Genomic DNA, 18,717 nt, shown 5'->3' with positions numbered 1-18,717 from the left:
TCTTATTTTTATAAATCTTTTCTGTTTTTTTTTTTTTTTTTTTTTAGTTTCAATTTTTTTTGTTTCAGCTCTGCTCTTTGTTATTTCCTTCTATCTACTAACCTTGGGCTTGGTTTGTTCTTATTTTCCTGTTTCTTGAGGTGTAAAGTTAGGTTGTTTATTTGAGATATTTCTTGTTTCTTAATGTAGGTGTTTATTGCTATTAACGTCCCTCTTAAAAGTGCTTTTGCTTAATCTCATAAATTTTGGTATGTGGGATTTCCATTTTCATTTGTCTCAAGATATAGTGAATATTGATTTTTTTTATTTCTATTTTATTTTTTCCATGACCCATTGGTTTTTCAGTAGCATATTGTTTAATCCCCACATGTTTGTGAAATTTTCCATCTTTTTTCTTGTAATTGATTTCTAGTTTCATACCACTGTGGTTGGAAAAGATGCTTGATATGATATTAATCTTCTAAAGATATTAAAACTTATTTTGTAGTCAAACATATGATTTATCCTGTAGAATGTTCCATATGCACCTGAGAAGAACGTATATTCTGTTGCTTTTGGATGGAATGTTCTGTGCAAGTCTGTTAAGTCTATCTGGTCTAACGTGCCATTTAAGGCTGATGTTTTCTTATTGATTTTCTGTCTGAATGATCTATCCATGGATGAAAGTGGGGTATTAAATTTCGTTAATATTATTCTATTTTTTTTATTTCTCCATTTAGATTTATTAATTTTTGCTTTATATATTTAGATACTCCAATGTTGGGTAAATAAAAATCTGTGACTGATATATCCTCTTGGTGAATTGAACACCAGATGACACTCCCCAGAATGGAAGCGATTCAAACAGTTACTGGGGAAGAGAAAAGAACAAGTACAAATACTATTGTTGCTCCTGATGTAAATAGACTAAAGCCAGAAGGATGTCTAGCAGCTGAAGTACACAAATATCGAAGGAAAGTCTGATGCTGTACAACACACACGATTGGACCATGGAATGTTAGAAGCGTGAACCAAGGTAAACTGGAAATTTTAAAGCAAAAATTGGGATGTTTAAATATTGCAGTGCTTGGTGTTAGTGAACTAAAATGGACTGGAATGGGACACCTTCAGTCACATAACTACACTGTTCTACTGTGGGAATGACAAACTCAAAAGAAACGAAGTGGCTGTAATACTGAGGCAAGATGTAGCACAGGCAGTTAGGGGCTGTAATATAAGATCTGACCAAATAATATAAGACTTATGAAAAAGTTTACTAATATAAATCATCAGCCAAGTATATGCTCCAACTTCAGATGCTGACAAAGATGAAATTGAAAGTTTTTACACAAGTATCCGAGAAGAAATTGATCATACACTAAAACAAGACATGCTGACAATTATAAGTGACTAGAACAAAAAAGAAGAAAATAAAGTAGAATCAAACATCAATAAAAAATTTCGAATATGGATCACAAATGACTCAGGAGACTTGTTTGTGGATTTCTGAAAGGCCAACAGTCTATCCTTATAAATACATGCTTCAAGCAACCAAACAGATGACTGCATACATGGAGATCACCAGTTGGCCATTATAGACATCAAATAGACTATGTAATTGGAATCAGGAGAAGTAGGAGCTCTATTCTCTCTGCTAAAACAAGACCAGGAGTGGATTGTGGAACTGACCACAAACTGTTAATATCAAATATCAGAGCAAAGCTGAAGAAGAGCACTAAAAAGTCATAGTGCCAAAATATAACATAAACAACATTCCCGATGAGTTTAAAGTCCACATAAAAGACAGATTTGCATTGTTCAACTTAATTACTGATAACCAGAAGAACTATGGACTGAAATCAGAAATATTATTAAGGAAGAATGGGAAAAAGACAATGCCTAAAGTAAAAAAAAAAAAAAAGAAAGAAAGAAAAAAAAATCGTGATGAATGATAGAAGAAACACTAAAAATTGTTAAGGACAGGTGAAAAGCAGAGCTAAAAAGTGACAAAAGTAGGGTGAAAATCCTGAATACAGTTTTTCAGTGACTATCATGTTGAGATAAAAATAACTACTCTCATGGCCAAGGCAAAGGAATAGAAGAAGACAACAGAAAAGGAAGATCATGATGTCTCTTTCAGAAGATTCAAGAAATCAAAGGGAAATTTAAACCCTACATTAAGGAATGCTGAATGACCAACAGGGAAACACACTATCTCATCAGAAGTAAATAAAAGGAAGGTGGAAAGAGTATATGGAAGATCTACACAGAAGAGAAAAAAGGAAGACAGATTCCTTTGAAGAAGATTCCTATGAGGCAGAACCTGTAATTCTAGAAAGTGAAGTGAAAGCTGCCCTGAAAATACTGCGAAGAAATAAGTCATCAGGAATAGATGGGATACCAATAGAATTATTTCAAGCCACAGAGTCTGACTCTGACAAAATCCCATCAAGAATATGACAACAAATATGGAAAACAAAACAATGGCCTACACACTGGAAATGCTCAATATCCATTCCAATCCCCAAGAAAGGAGTGCATGGACTATAGGACCATTGCTTTAATTTTGAGTGAAGGTAAAGTGGTGCTCAAGATGCTGCAACAAAGATTTTTACCTCATATGGAGCAAGAAATGCCTGATCTGTATGTAGAATATATTATATGAAAAACTAGGCTAGACTCAGATGAAGGAGTGAAAATTCGCATAAGAAGTATCAACAATCTAAGATATTCAGATGACACTATCTTACTGGCAGAAAGCAGCAAAGACTTGAAACAACTTCTGACAAAAGTGAAAAAAGAATGTGCCAAAGCAGGACTGCATTTGAACATAAAGAAGATAAAAATCATGACTACAGAAGAACTACACAACTTTAATATAGACAATGAAGACACTGAAATTCTTAAAGATTTTGTTTATCTTGGTTCAGTTATCAATTTAAATGGAGACTGCAGCCAAGAAATCAAGAGAAGACTGAGATTTGGAAGGGCAGCAATGAAAGAATTAGGAAAGATCATTGATTTTAAGGAAGTGTCATTAGACACCAAAGCCAAGATTATCCACACCCTTGTATTCCCAGTTACTATATAGGGGTATGAAAGCTAGACCATAAAGAAGACTGACAGGAGAATAATTGAGTTATTTGAAATATGGCATTGGAGGAGAGTTCTACAGATACCCTGGACTTCTAAAAAGATAAACAAGTGGGTCCTAAAGTAAATTAAGCCTGAACTATCACTGGAGGCAAAAGCTATGAAACTGAGGCTGTCCTACTTTGGGCACCTCATGAGAAGGAAGGATTCTTTGTAAAAGATAACAATGCTGGGAAAGTATAAGGTGGTAGGGAAAAGAGGAAGAGCAACTATGAGATGAATTGACTCCATAAAGGAAGCCATAGCCATGAGTCTACAGGAGCTGAGTAGGGCTGCTGAAGACAGGACACTGTGGACGTCACTCGTTTATAGGGTCCCCAGCAGCTGGAACTGACTTGATGGTATGTAACAAAAATGAGTATACCTATCCCAGCTTTCTTTTGCATCCATTTCCATGGAATAAGTTTTTCCATCCCTTCAATTTCAGTTTATGTGTATCCTTACATCTGAAGTGAGTCTCTTGTAGACAGCATATAGATGGGTCTTGTTTTTTTTTCCATTCAGCCACACTATGTCTTTAGATTGGAGAATTTAGTCCATTTACATTTAAAGTAATTATTGATACTTATGTACTTATTGCCATTTTGTTAACTGTTTTATGACTATTTTGTAATTCCTTTCTTTCTTTCTTCTTCTCTCATCTCTTTCTTTTGTGATTTGACTATTTTCTGTAGTTGTATGCTTAGAATTCTTTCTTTTTATCTTTTATGTATCTACTACACAATTTTGTTTTGTGGTTACAGTGAAGCTTACATAAAACACCTTAGAGGGCCGGCCCTGTGGCTTAGCAGTTAAGTGTGCATGCTCCACTACTGGCAGCCCAGATTCGGATCCTGGGCGCACACCGATGCACCGTTTCTCCAGCCATGCTGAGGCCACGTCCCACATACAACAACTAGAAGGGTGTGCAACTATGAAATACAACTATCTACTGGGACTTTGGGGGAAAAAAAAAAAAAAGAGGAGGATTGGCAATAGATGTTAGCTCAGAGCTGGTCTTCCTCAGCAAAAAGAGGAGGATTAGCACGGATGTTAGCTCAGGACTGATCTTCCTCACACAAAAAAAAACAAAAACAAAAACAAAACAAAACAAAACAAAAAAAACACCTTAGAGTTACAACAGTCTATTTTAAGTTGATGACAACTTAATCTCAAAAGCCTTCTAAAGCTCTACATTTTTACTCTGCCCAAACATGCTTTATGTTTCTGATGTTGCAATTTACGTATTTTTATCTTTTATATCCATTAACATATCAATATAGGTAAGTTGTTTTTACTACTTCTGTCTTTTAACTTTCATGCTAGATTTATAAGTGATTAACTTGCCACAATTAGATTGCTCTGAATTTAACTATTAATTTACATTTACCAATAAGATTTATAACTTTATATGTGTTCACATTACTAATCAGTGCCCATTCATTTCAACTTAAAGAAGTCCCACTGATAATTTTTTTAAAGCCTGTCTAGTGGTGCTGAGCTGCTTTCACTCTAGCTTGTCTGGAAAACTCTTTATCTTTTCTTCTTTTCTGAAAGACAAATATTCAAGGTAGTGTATTCTTGGTTGGCATTTTTATTCTTTCAGCACATTGAATATATTGTGCCACTCCCTTCTGGCCTGAAAAGTTTTTGCTAAAAAATATGCTGACAGTCTTATGGAGATTCCCTTGTACATAACAAGGTGTTAGTCTCTTGCTGCTTTTAAAATTCTCTTCTTGTTTTTATTTTTTGATGAATTAATTACAATATAGTTTGGTGTGAGTCTCTTTGGGTTCATCTTATTTTGGAATCTCTGAGCTTTCTGGATCTGGATAATCTGTTTCCTTCCTCAGGTTAGGGAACTTTTCAGCCATTTTTTCTTCAAGTAAGCTTTTTGCCCCTTTCTCTCTCTCTTCTCCTTTGGGGGATCCTTGTAATGAAACTAGTGGTCTACTAGATGTTGTCCTATAAGTCCCTTAAACTATCTTCACTCTTTTTCACTCTTTTTTCTTTTTGCCTCTCTGATTGAATGAATTCCACGGCTGTGTCTTTGAGATCACTGATCGTTTTTTCTGCTTCATTTAATCTGCTCTTGAACCCTTCTATTGAATTTTTCACTTTAGTTATTGTATTTTTTGCCCCATTAAATTCTAACTGGCACTTTATTATATTTTCTACCTCTTTGTGGAAATTCTCACTTTTTAAAATTTTTTACTTAGTGCACTGTTCTCCTGACTTTGGTAAGCATCTCTGTGACCTTTATTTTGAACTCATTATCAGATAAATCACTTCTTTCTGTTTCATTAAGATCATTTTCCTGAGATTTTATCCTGTTCTTTCATTTGGAAAATAGTCCTCTGTTTCTTAATTTTTATTGACTCTCTGCATTGGTTTCTATGCATTATATAATACAGCCACCTGTACCAGTCTTGAAGGAGTGGTCTCATGTAGGGGATGAATCCTCTCATTCAACCCTGCCCTAACTCTTGGTTGTCTCATAAATCTTTGTGATTGGCCAAGCAGCCGTCTTTGTTCTTAGTGACTTCCATTACGTGAGGGTGTGCCAAGATCTGTCAGTGTCCCAAGCCTGTGAGATGGGTGTTTCTGTCTGCTCCCTCTGCGCTGAACCCTGTGGTAATAGCAATTTATGAACTATTTTTTTGTTTGTGACTATTCTGGTAAACCCATGAACACAGGCCACTCTAACCCCCAGATACAGGCTAACAGGGAATGTGTCCTTTGGGTAGCAGCTAAAAAAGTCAGGACACTAGAGGTATACACAAGCTTCTTTCTCAGAGACATCGACGACCTAGGGAAGAGCAGGAGCACGAAGATTGCATTTGTTGGCCTCCCTGGTCTCTGAAGAAGATTTCGGTTGGTCAGTGGATGTGTGTTAAATTAGAAGCCTGCCCCTTAAGTAGTATCTTTTAAAAGAAACAAATAGGCCTCTTTCATAGAAAGACTGGGCATTTCTTTTTGATACCTCTGTGCTGTGTTGTGGGGGTTGGCCAGTTAAGAACTGTTTCTCTGTTACAGCTCTGTGGGACCTGGAAATGTAACCTCTGCTGGCCACCAGAGACAGGTGATCAAAGGGCATCCCCTGGATGGAGGGATACTGATGTCCTGAACGAGCCAGAGGAAGAGCACAAAGATGGCTCCAGCTAGGCCCTGGGTCTATGCAGAGTATTGCATTTGGCCCATGAATGTGTGTTAAATTAGAAGCCTGCCTCTTAGGCCAAGCTTTTAAGAAAGCAAATAGGCCTCTTTCATGGAAAGACTGAACATGTTTCAGTCTACTGTCTCTATGCCGGGTCCTGTGGGGTTAGCCACAGTGAGTCCCTGGGAGATCTTTAAGAGCTCTCTCTTAGTTCTCTACAGACTTATGGGTCTGCTGGATGCAAGCCCTGTTGGCTTTCAAAGCTAGATGTTTGGGGGTCCATTCCTCAGTTAGAAGTCTTTAAAGTTGGGATACCAGAGATGGGGTCCAAACTGTTTACTCCTCAGTAAGAAGCTAAGAGTTGTGAGTTCCCTCACGGTTGTGTGTTTCCATGCTGGGGATGGGGTTTCTGACAAGATTGTGTCTCTGCCTTTCATACCCATTTTGATGTGTGTTTTTTTCTTCATGCATCTCATGTGTAGGAGTCACTCAGCTAGTTTCTGGTGTTCTTTTAAAGGAAATTTTTTCCTATGTAGCTATAGATTAAATGTGTCCATGAGCAGAGGTGAGTTGGGAAACTCCCATCTTGCCATTTTGAACTGGAACTTTCCTTATTCTTTTTCAGTAATTTAGAATCAGCTTGTCAATGTATATGAAAAGTATATTTTGGATTTGATAAAAAGTGATCGTTTTGCGAGTGTCATCCTGCAGTAGAGCTGCAGAAAATTCTGGAAATATGTGGTTGAGTTTTCCAGAAGATGATTCTTAACATCACAGGTTCTCTTCCTGCTCCTTGCAAAATGACTTCATGCTTCTTATTCACAATTCTTGTTAGTCATGGTTGTCTGTGTGTGTGTGTGTATGTAATCACTTACATAGAGTTTATTCACTTACAAATACTATCTTATTTAGTCTTCATATCAATTAAATAGGATTGCTTCCATTATTATCTTCAATTTACAGAAGAGAAGCCTGGGGCCCACAAAGGTTAAGTAACTTGACCAAGGTCACAGTGCTAGCAGAGCCAGGATTCTAACTCCCAGAGATCTTGCTTCAGAGTCTGTGATCTTCAGTGTATACACTAATCATTATTGAGAATATTTGTGGCTCAGGCAGATGTTAAGAGAAATCTCTATCAGTTTCTCTTCCATTCATAGCCAAGATCTATTTTGAGTCTAAGAAGATAATCTATCTTTCATTTTGATGGCTATAAAGCTCCTATCTAGTTTTTGCTGTAGTTTGCTTATTCTCTCGTGGCATATCTCAAGTTAAATCATGCACCTTCTCTGTGCCCTAATGGCTTAGTTTAAACTTTATCATCTTTCAGTTGCTTAATATATTTCTTTAAATGATGACACACTTTGTATCTACTAGCTGTTAGAATTTCCAAGGACAGGAGCTGTGTCCTTTTTTTACTATATACATATATATATTTTTTTCTTTTCTTTACTAGTTTAGTGAACAACACTGCTCTACACAACTACTCTCTTTCTTGTTAAATGTTGTAAAATGTTGTCATGAGCACACCAAACAAATGAGAATAATTATTTATTGAAAGAGAAAAAAATAGAGTCACCCTTTGAGATGAGATCCCAAGACATCTAGGGAGAGTCAAAGATGATTCAGCATGTTTATTTTTTGGTCAGAATGGGAATGAAGGCCAAGTCTTCTATGATTTATTCTTACACTTAAATGTAAGATGTTTGTCATGTAAGACTTTGAGCAGGCAAAAATCTTTTCGTTAATTTTATTCAATAAGACAATCAATACATTACAGTCCTGATTCTTGGATTTCCTTATGCACTAAATATATATTTATATTCCAATGTGGGTATACATAGGAGTAAAGAAAAAAGTGAATTGGCACAGTTAGTAGGTAGAACAAAAGAGATTAAATTAGGAGAATTTTTTTTTTTTTTTTGATGGAAAGGAATTGACATCATTAGAAGGGGTGAGTGAGAGTAACTAGAAGTCTCTTTGAATTTAAGTTGTTGAAATTACAGGATGGAACAAGTAGGCTTATGGCACATTTCCTTCACTGGAAAAACTTTGAATTTATTGATTGATTTAATCATTGAAATTTTGTGTAAAGTAGGTATAATTGCATATATGCCTTTATACATGTGTGTTTGTGTTTTTTTGTGTAAGTGACTAAATACAGTATGAAGAGAGCTGCTTTGTTTATTCTAACATTTTTCATGTACTGAAAATTATTTAACTAGTCATCTATGGTCATTTAGTCTGTTTGCAGTCTTTTGTATGATAATGCGTAAATGAAGATCATGGTAAATATTTAACTTTTGATGTTTGCAAACACATCTGAAGAGCAACGAAGGAAGTGGAATTACTCGTTTAGAGTGTGAGCATTTTCATTTTTGATAGTTATTGCCAAATTGTCTCTTAGAGGTTAAATCAGTTGACATCTACACCTGTGTGTATGTTATCACCTGTGAGATAATATAATGTCTTGTCAAACATTTTGATCTTTGTCAAAATAGCATATCATTGTATTTTAATTCAAATTTCTGCTAAACTAATAAAATTCTGTTATAGCTTCAATTGCTTCAATTAGGAATGCTGTGACAGTTTTTCTACGTTTCACTGAAAACATTTTTTTCAGGTGAGACTTCTTTTGTTGAGAAATCGTGATTTTCTATTTTTCTTATTTTACTATCGTATAGGTGCAGAAGTTTTCATATTTATTGTTCATATATGAATAAGTGGGATTTTGAGGGACAAGTTGTTAACAGGAGGTTTGTGTGGGAAAAGGGGATAGGAAACTTTTCCCAGATTCTGTACTCACTGATTCCCTATTCTGTTGCTATACCTTGAATGTCTTTGCAGTAACATGCCTTTCTTTTCACTTCATCATTGCCTACACACTGACTTCCTCTTTCCTGATATTTCCAAGAAATTTGCTTTCAATATGAGGCACTCTCTTCCTGGGAGTGATTATTTTCTGCTGTTTTCTTTTTTTTTCCTTAATTCTTTTATTGAGGTCATATTAGCTTATAACATTATGTAAGTTTCAAGTGTACATTATTATATTTCTTTTTCTCTGTAGAATGCATCATATTCACCACCAATAGTCTAGTTTTTATCTGTCACCATACATATGTGCCCCTTTACCCCATTTGCCCTCCCCCCACTCCCTTCGCCTCTAGTAACAACTAATCTGTTCTCCTTAACCATGTGTTTGTTTATTTGTGGTTTTCAATGTTATTTTGCTACTAGGACTTCTCAGCATTTTGGGTTTTTCCATCCTGCATGAATAGCCTTCTGCTATTCTTCTCTTGTGACTGCTAACACCAATTCCACTGATTTGTTTTTACTCTGCCTACATGTTGTTTGAAGTTTGTGGGTTTTAAAAACTGTCTTCTATGGGCCGGCCCAGTGGCATCGTGGTTAAGTTCATGCACTCTGCTTGGGCATCTGGGGTTCCCGGGATTGGGTCCCAGGCACAGACCTACACATCGCTCTTCAAGGCATGCTGTAGTGGCGTCCCACATACAAAGTAGAAGAATATTGGTATGGATGTTATCTCAGGGACAATTTCCTAAAGCAAAAAGAGGAAGATTGGCAACAGATTGGTAAAAGGATGTTACCTCAGGGCCAATCTTCCTCACAAAACAAAACAAAACAAACGAAACAAAACAAAATGGTCTTCTAGTTTCATGAATGTTTAGGTTATAGGGAACTTTACTTTACTTTTATTTTAGAGAGATATGAGGAGACTTAGGTCTATTGCCGTGCTTCTACCTGCACCCAGAAATAAGAAGTGTGCCTATTACCTCCATTTAAAAATATTTCAATTTTTACAAATACTACTGAGAGGTTTTTAAAAACTATATTAATTTTAATGCTATCAATGAGGCTAAAACTGAATCTTGTTCTCTTACTTTTTAATATATATTCACTGAATATCTTTCTGTATTCTGTATGAGCGGCTTTTTAGGTTTAACTCAGCACTCTGAATATACTTCTCTGTATCACATACATCACACTGACTCAGAATTTATCACATATTTCTGTTTTCCTTAATTATGTTGCAAATGAATTCAACTCTAGCATTCCTGATCATTGTGCTCAACATAGATCATCCTTATATACTTCCAGATAACAAACTTGCTTCATTTAACCCATACAGTATACTAGAACAGTTTACTAATTGTCGCTATTATTATTCCTTCTCAAAGCGATGGAGAACATCACTACAGGGAATGAGTTTCTTTTGCTGGAACTGACCTCCATTCAGGAGCTGCAGCCTATACTCTTTACGACCTTCCTCATTCTATACATGATAGATCTCTTTGGAAATGGGTTTATATTAGTGATTGTCATCTCAGAGCCAAGACTCCACTCCCCTATGTATTTTTTCCTGGGAAATCTTTCTTGTCTGGATATCTGCTATTCTTCGGTGACACTGCCCAAACTCATGTCAAACCTCCTCTCCACTAACAAGGCCATAACCTTCCCAGGCTGCATCACTCAGCTACACTTCTTCCACTTTCTGGGGGGGCACTGAGGCCCTCTTGCTGACCATTATGGGCTTTGACAGATTTGTGGCTATCTGCCACCCACTTCGTTATACTGTTATCATGAACCCCCAGGTTTGTAGTCTCTTGGCAGCTGGGGCCTGGCTCACCAGTTTCTTTTATGCTCTGATGCATTCTGTCATGACTGCACGCCTGAACTTTTGCCACTCTCAAAAACTCCCCTACTTCTTCTGTGATGTGAAGCCCCTTTTAGAATTGGCTTGTGGGGATATACGGCTCAATCAGTGGCTCATTTTCACTGTCACTTGCAGCTTAGCCATGGCATCATGCTTCCTCACCCTTCTCTCCTACTTCTATATTATTGGTTTTCTTCTGTTCCAGAACCGGAGCTGCAGGGTGCTCCACAAAGCTCTGTCCACTTGTGCCTCCCATTTCACGGTGGTATCTCTCTATTATGGAACTGTGGCACTCATCTATATTCCCCCCACATCTGCCACCTCTGTAGTACAGGAGCGTTTTGTGGCTGTCATACACACCACTGTCACTCCAGTGCTGAATCCACTGATATACACCCTTAGGAATAAGGAAGTGAAATTGGCTCTGAGGAGAGTCTTTGGGAGGAAATTGAAGCTGTTTGCCTGAAGAAAATCATTGGCAACTATTGAGGAAATGAAAATTCCTTATCATTTATATGACATATATTTTCTGATCTATAATAAATTGATTCCTTTCCTCAACATTATTTCCTTGCAGAAATTTGTATCATTGTAACTATGTTATTCCTATATATGATTCCAATTACTCTTCATTTAGTCATTCATTCATTTGAAATATTTTATGAGCAAGGAGTGTTCAAATTGCAGAAGATACTACAGTGGAAAAATCCATGAGTGCATATCATGAGGACATGGATCTTGTTTCAACTGAGGGGTCAGACAAAAAGGATGAATAAGTAGATACATGTCTCTTTCAGAAGGTAAAACACATGGAATGTAAGGAATAATCAGCATACCAAAGTGGTCACTCTTTTATATGGTTGGGTCAATGAAAGCTTGTGAAAGACATGACATTTGAGCAGAATGCTGAAGGAAATGAGGGAGTTAGTTACGCAGACATACGAGAATATAACATTTTATGCAGAAACAACAGCAAATGAAAGAGCATTGGTACAGAGTGTGCTTCTCATATATGAGGAAAAGCGAGATGTCCAATGTGCTTGGAGCCCAGTGGGTACTGAAGAGAATGGCAGGAGGTGAGGACAAAGAACTGGTGGTAGTCATGTCATGGGCATCATGTTGCTCATCTGAAGGTTTTCAGTACATACTGTGGGTGATATAGTATGATATTGGGACATTTGAGCAAAAAACGGACTTGAAATAACTTCTGTGGTGAAAGAATCACAATTTTTACTACATTGAGAATAGAGAGTAGGGGAGAAAGACAGAATCTGTCAGCATTCCCTTATGATCCTTTGAATGAGAACTGGTAGCAGCTTAGACCAGGGTGATAGTGGTGAAAGAAAGAGAGGTAGTTAGGCTCTGGATGTATTTTGAACACAGAACTTTTGATACGTGCTGATAGCTTAGATGTGTGATATGAAGACGAGAAGCATCAAGGATGATTATCAAATTTTTTATCAGTGTTAACTCCAAGACATATCTATAGTATAGATAAATTAGGCTATAAACATAGCAAGGGAGTGATAAAGCTTTCAATTTGCTTTTCTCATAATAGGAGTGGTTTGAACTATTTTCATTCCTATTAATTAATCCTCTTTGTGTCCAGAACAATATATTTTTAAAACTTAATCTTGAGGTAGTATGCAGGCTTTACTGTCAAAGACAATCTCATTTGTGACAATTGATCCTCTCAAGGCATGATTCAATTCCATTTTTCTTGTAATATGAGAAATAATAACTAAAACATAACCTTCACCATTGGAGAGTTTATACTTTACTAGAAGAATTAGATAAGAATGTAAACAACAAACAAGTAAGGAAGAATATGGCAGGTGAAGAAGATACTATAGAGGGTAATTGGAGGTAAAATCTAGGATGAATAGAAAGTGTTTGTCTAAAGTAGAAGCCATATTTTATTTGATACTTGATATGATTATCACAAAGATATAAAACTCCAAGTGTGCTGGCCCGCAAGATAGTACTGATGTGAAAATAACAATGTTAGGAGAAATGAAAAATTCTCAAATGTTAATTGTGATCTTTTTTCTTTCAATTTTATTTTGATATAGTCGGCATACAACAATGTATAAGTTTAAGGTGTATAGTATAATGACTTGACTTACATATATTGTGAAATGATTATCACTATGAGTTTAGTTAACATCCATCATCTCATACAGATACAAAAAGAAAAAAAATGTTTTTTTCCTTGTGATAAGAACTTTTACGATTTACTTTCTTAAAAACTTTCAGTATACCATACAGCAATGTTAACTATAGTCACCATGTTGTACATTACATCCCCAGTACTTATTTATCTTAATATTGAAAGTTTGTACCTTTTGTCCACCTTCATCCCATCCTCCCACCACCCTTGCCTCTGGTAACCACAAATCTGATCTCTTCTATGAATCTGAATTTTTAAATTTTATATTCCGCATGTAAGTGAGATTATACAGTGTTTGTCTTTCTCTGTGGGACTTACTTCACTTACAGTAATGTCCTCAAGGTCCATCCATGTTGTCACAAATGGCAGGATTACCTTCTTTTTATGGCTGAATAGTATTCCATATATACCACGTTTTCTTTATCCATTCATCTGTTGATGGACACCTAGATTGTTCCATGTCTTGGCTATTGTAAATAATACTGCTATGAACATGGGGGTGCAGATATTTCTTTGACAAAGTGATTTCATTTCCTTTGGATATATACCTAGAAGTGGAATTACTGGATAATATGGTAGTTCCTTTTTTAGTTTTTTGAGGAACCTCCATACTGTTTTCCATAGTGGCTGCACCAGTTTACAATCCCACCCATAGCACAAAAGTGTTTCCTTTGCTCCACATCCTTGCCAGCATATATCACTTGCCTTTTTGATGATAACTCTTCTAATAAGTGTAAGGTAATATCTCATTGTGGTTTTGATTTGCATTTCCCTAATTATTAATGATGTTGAGCACCTTTTTATGTACCTATTGGCCATTTATATATCTTCTTTGGAAAAATATCTGTTCAGGTCCTTTGCACATTTTTAGTTAGATTTGTTTTTTTGCTGTTGAGTTGTATGAGTTCTTTATATACTTTGGATAATAACCTCTCATCAGATATATAATTTGCAAATATTTTCTGACATTCTGTAGGCTTTTTTTCATTTTGCTGACCATTTCTTTTGCTGTGCAGAATCTTTTAATTTGATATAGTCCCCCTTGTTTATTTCTTATTTGTTGCTTATGCTTGAGGTACCTATGCACCCCCATGTTCACTGCAGCATCATTCACAGTAGCCAAGAGGTGGAAACAACCCAAGTGCCCATCAACTGATAAAGGGGATTTGGCATATATATACAATAGAATTCTTCTCAGTCACAAAAAAAGACAAAATCGTCCCGTTTGCAACAACATGCATGGACCTTGAGGGTATTATGTTAAGTGAAATAAGCCAGACAGAGAAACATAAACACCGTATGATTTCACTCATATGTGGAAGATAAGCAAACACATGGATAAAGAGAATAGGTTAGTGGTTACTAGAGGGGAAGGGCGTGGCGTGGTGGGCGAAAGGGGTAAAGGGGCACATATGCATGGCGATGGATAAAAACTGGACTATTGGTAGTGAGCATGTTGCAGTCTATAGATAAACTGATATATAACAATGTACACCTGAAATTACACAATGTTATAAACCAATATGAAGTCAATAAAATAAAAGATAAATTAAAAAAAGAGGTGTCATATTCAAAAAGTCATTGCCAAGACCCATGTCAAGAAGAAATTTTCTTATGTTTTTTCTTGGAGTTTTATGGTTTCTATTCTTACATTAGGTCTTTTATACATTAAAAGTTAATTTCTGTGAGTGCTGTAAGATAATGGTCTAATTTCTTTCTTTTGCATGTGAATATCCAATTTTCTCAACAACATTTATTGAAAAGATTGTCTTTTCTCCATTGTATATTCTTGGCTCCCTTGTCAAATATAATTGACTATGTATGCATGGGTTTATCATGGGGCTCTTGATTATGTTCCGTTGGGCTTTGTGTGTTTTTATCCCAGTACTATATTGTTTTGATTGCTAGTGTAGCTTTATAATATAGCTTGAAATCAGAAAATGTGATTCTACCACTTTGTTCTTCTTTCTCAGGATTGCTTTGACCATTCAGGGTCTTTTGTGATTCCATATAAATTTTAAGGTTGTTCTCCTACTTCTGTAAAAAAGGTCATTTGAATTTTGGTAGGGATTGTATTGAATATATGGATGGCTTTGGGTAGTATGGACATTTTATTATTAATTGTTCCAATTCATGAACATGGGATACCTGTCCTTTTATTTCTGTCTTCTTTGGTTTCTTTCATCAAAGTTTTTTACTTTTCAGTATAGAGATCTTTTACCTCCTTGATTAAATTTATTCTTTTTTTTTTCCTAAGGAAGATTCCCCTGACCTAACATCCATTTCCAATCTTCCTCTTTTTTTCCTTTTATGTGAGCCACCATCACAGCGTGGCTGCTAATAAACAAGCGGTGTAGGCCAGCACCCAGGAAACGAACCCAGGCCATCGAAGCGGAGCATCCTGAACTTAACCACTAGGCCACTGGGGCTGGCTCAATTAAATTTATTCTTAAATATTTTATTTATTTATTATTATTAGTTTTTTTTTAGAAAGATTGGCCCTGAGCTAACATCTGTTGCCAATCTTCCTCTTTTCTTCTTTTTTCCCCCCAAAGCTCCCAATAGGTAGTTGTAGATCCTTCTAGTTCCTCTATGTGGGATGCTGCCTCAGCATGGATTGATGAGCGGTGAGTAGGTCTGCACCCAGGATCCAAGTCAGCGAACCTTAGGCCACTGAAGTGGAACATGTAAACTTAACCACTGCACCACCAGGCCAGACCCAAATATTTTATTGTTTTTGATGCTATTGTAAATGGGATTGTTTTCTTTATTTCCTCTTCAGATAATTCATTATCAGTATATAGAAATGCAACTGACATTTGTATGTTAATTTTGTATTCTGCAATTTTACTAAATTTGTTGATTAGTTCTAGCAGTATTTTTGTGGAAGATTTAGCATTTTCTATATATAAAATCATCTGCAAATAGAGACAATTTTGTTTCTTCCTTTCCAATTCTGATACATTTTCTTTGTCTCTTTTTACCACTTTTAGTTTAAAGTCTATTTTGTCTGATATAAATATAGCCATCCCTGGTTTTATGGGTACCAGTTGCTTGAAGTATTTTTTTCCCTCCCTTTGCTCTCAGTTTATGTGTGTCATTAAGGCTAAAGTGAGTCTCTTGTAGGCAGTATATGACTGGATCTGGTTTCCTTATCCATTCAGCCATTCTATGTCTTTTGATTAGAGAATTTAATCCATTTTCATTTAAAGTAATTACTGATAGATATGGACTTACTATTGCCATTTTGTTAATTGTTCTCTGGCTGTTTTGTAGATCCATCATTCCTTACTTCTTATCCTGCTGTCTTTTTTGTGTGTTTTGATGTCCTTTGGTATCAGTATGCTTAAATTTCTTTATCATGTTTTTTTGCATAACTACAGGTTGTTCATTGTGATTACCATGAGGTTTACATAAAATAACTTAACATTATAACATCCTATTTTAAATTGATAACAACTTTACTTCACTAGCATTTCTAAACTTGACACTTTAACTTCTATTCCCCCTCACATTTAGCTTGTTGATGTTCCAGTTTACATATTTTTTTATATTGTGTGTCCAATAACAGATTATTGTAGTTGTGGCTATTTTTAATACATTTGTTTTTTTAATTTTAAACTAGAGTTGTAAGTGCATTATGCACACAATTACCATATTACAGAATCTACCTTGGACTATATATTCCCCATTACCAGTGAGTTTTATGCTACCTTCTTATGTTTTTATGATGTTAATTAGCACCATTTTACTTCCATTCAAATAATTCCTTTTAGCATTTCTTGTAAGGAAGGTCTAGTGATGGTGACTTCCCTCAGTTTTTATTTGTTTGGGAAAGTCTTTATTTTCCCCTCATTTCTGAAGGATAGATTTGCCAGGTTAGAATTCTTGGTAGACAGTATTTTTCTTTTAATATTTTCTATATATAATACCATTCTCTCCTGGCCTGAAAAGTTTCTGTTTAGAAATTCACCCATAGTCTTACATGGATGCCTTTGTATGTAATTTCTCTCATTTTTTGTTTTTGCTGCTTTAAAAATTCCTTCCTTATCTTTGAGTTTTCCCAATTTAATTATAATGTGTCTCTGTGGGGAGATAAGTGTTGGGAACTCCTAGTCTGCCATCTTGCTGACAACTTTCCAGGTCAGAAGGGAGTGAGATATATATTCAAACTGCTGAAAGAATTAAAAACCTGCCAACCAAGAGTACTATACCTAGCAAAGGTGTCCTAAATAAATGAAAGAGAGATAAACACATTCTCAGACAAACAAAAGCTGAGGGAGATCATCACCATTAGACCTGCCTTACAAGAGATGCTATAAGGGAGTTCTCTGAGTTGAAATGAAATGACACTAGGTAACAGCATGAAAACATATGAAATTATAAAACTCACTGGTAAACGTAAATGTATAGTCAAATTCAGAATACTCTAATACTCTAAGAGTAACATTCATGTATAATCCACTTTTAACTTTAGTAGTATAAAAGTTTAAAGACACAAGTACTAACAATAAGTATAGCCACAATAAATTTTTGATGGATACACAATATAAAAAGATATAACGTAACATCAATAGCATAAAATGCATGAGGGAGTAGAAAAGGTAAAATGTAGAATTTTTGTACACAATTGAAGTTAAGTTCTTATCAGCTTAAAATAGACTTGTCAAAACTATGAGATGTTTTATGTAATCCTCCTCAGGACCACAAACCAAAAACCTATAGTAGATAAGCAAAGGATAAAGAGAAAGAAATCAAAGCATACCATTATGGAAAATCAACAAATCACAAAGGAGGACAGCAAGAGAGGATGAAAGGAAGAAAAGAATTATAAAACAGTCAGAAACAATTAACAAAATGGCAATAGTAATTCCATACTTATCAATAATTACTTTAAAGTAAATGTATTCAATTCTCCAAACAAAAGACACACAATGACTCAGTGGATAAAAAGAAACAAGATCCAACAACATCCTGCTTACTCAAGGTTCAATTTAACTTTAAGGACACACCTAAGCTGAAAGCAAAGGCATGGAAAAATACTCATGCAAATGATAACCAAAAGAGTGCAGAGGTGTCTATACTTATATCAGACAAAATAGAATCAGTCAAAATAAGTCACAAGAGGAAAAGATTACTATAAAAAAACAAAGAGTCAGCTCATCAAGAAGATATAACAATTGTAAATACACATGCACCTAACATTGGAGCATCTAAAAATAAAAAGTAAATATTAACAGAACTGAAGGGAGAAATCAATACAATAATAGTGGAGGACTTCAATATCCCACTTTTCATCACTGCATACCTCATTCAGACAGAAAATCAATAAGGAAACAGTAGACTTATAATATTGTAGGCCAAATGAACCTAACAGATATATACAGAAAATTCCATAAAACAGCAGCAGAAAACATATTCTTAAGCACACACAGAACATTCTCCAGGAGAGATTGTATGTTTGGCAACTGAACAAATCTTAACAAATTTAAGAAGATTAAAATCAGATCAAGTATCTTTCCCAACCACAAAGGTGTGAAACTAGAAATCAATAATAGGAGGAAAATTGGAAATGTCCAAATACATGAAAATTAAACTACATTCTAA

General features: G+C 35.5%; 1 protein-coding gene across 1 annotated transcript; it reads left to right on the top strand.

Moving 5' to 3' along the window:
• The first annotated feature begins 10,466 nt into the window (after nucleotides 1-10,466).
• LOC101402666 (olfactory receptor 12D3-like) lies at nucleotides 10,467-11,406 on the top strand. Its single transcript, XM_004441784.2, is given in 2 exon segments — nucleotides 10,467-10,781; nucleotides 10,783-11,406. Coding segments are annotated over 2 exon segments (939 nt in total).
• The last annotated feature ends 7,311 nt before the right edge of the window (nucleotides 11,407-18,717 follow it).

This window comes from Ceratotherium simum, chromosome 13 (genome assembly GCF_057802395.1).
Source record: "Ceratotherium simum simum isolate JZ-2026a chromosome 13, ASM5780239v1, whole genome shotgun sequence".
NCBI classification, from domain to species: Eukaryota; Metazoa; Chordata; class Mammalia; order Perissodactyla; family Rhinocerotidae; genus Ceratotherium; species Ceratotherium simum.
The sequence above is the reverse complement of the archived record's forward strand: the minus strand, read 5'-3'. Positions and strand labels throughout refer to the sequence as shown.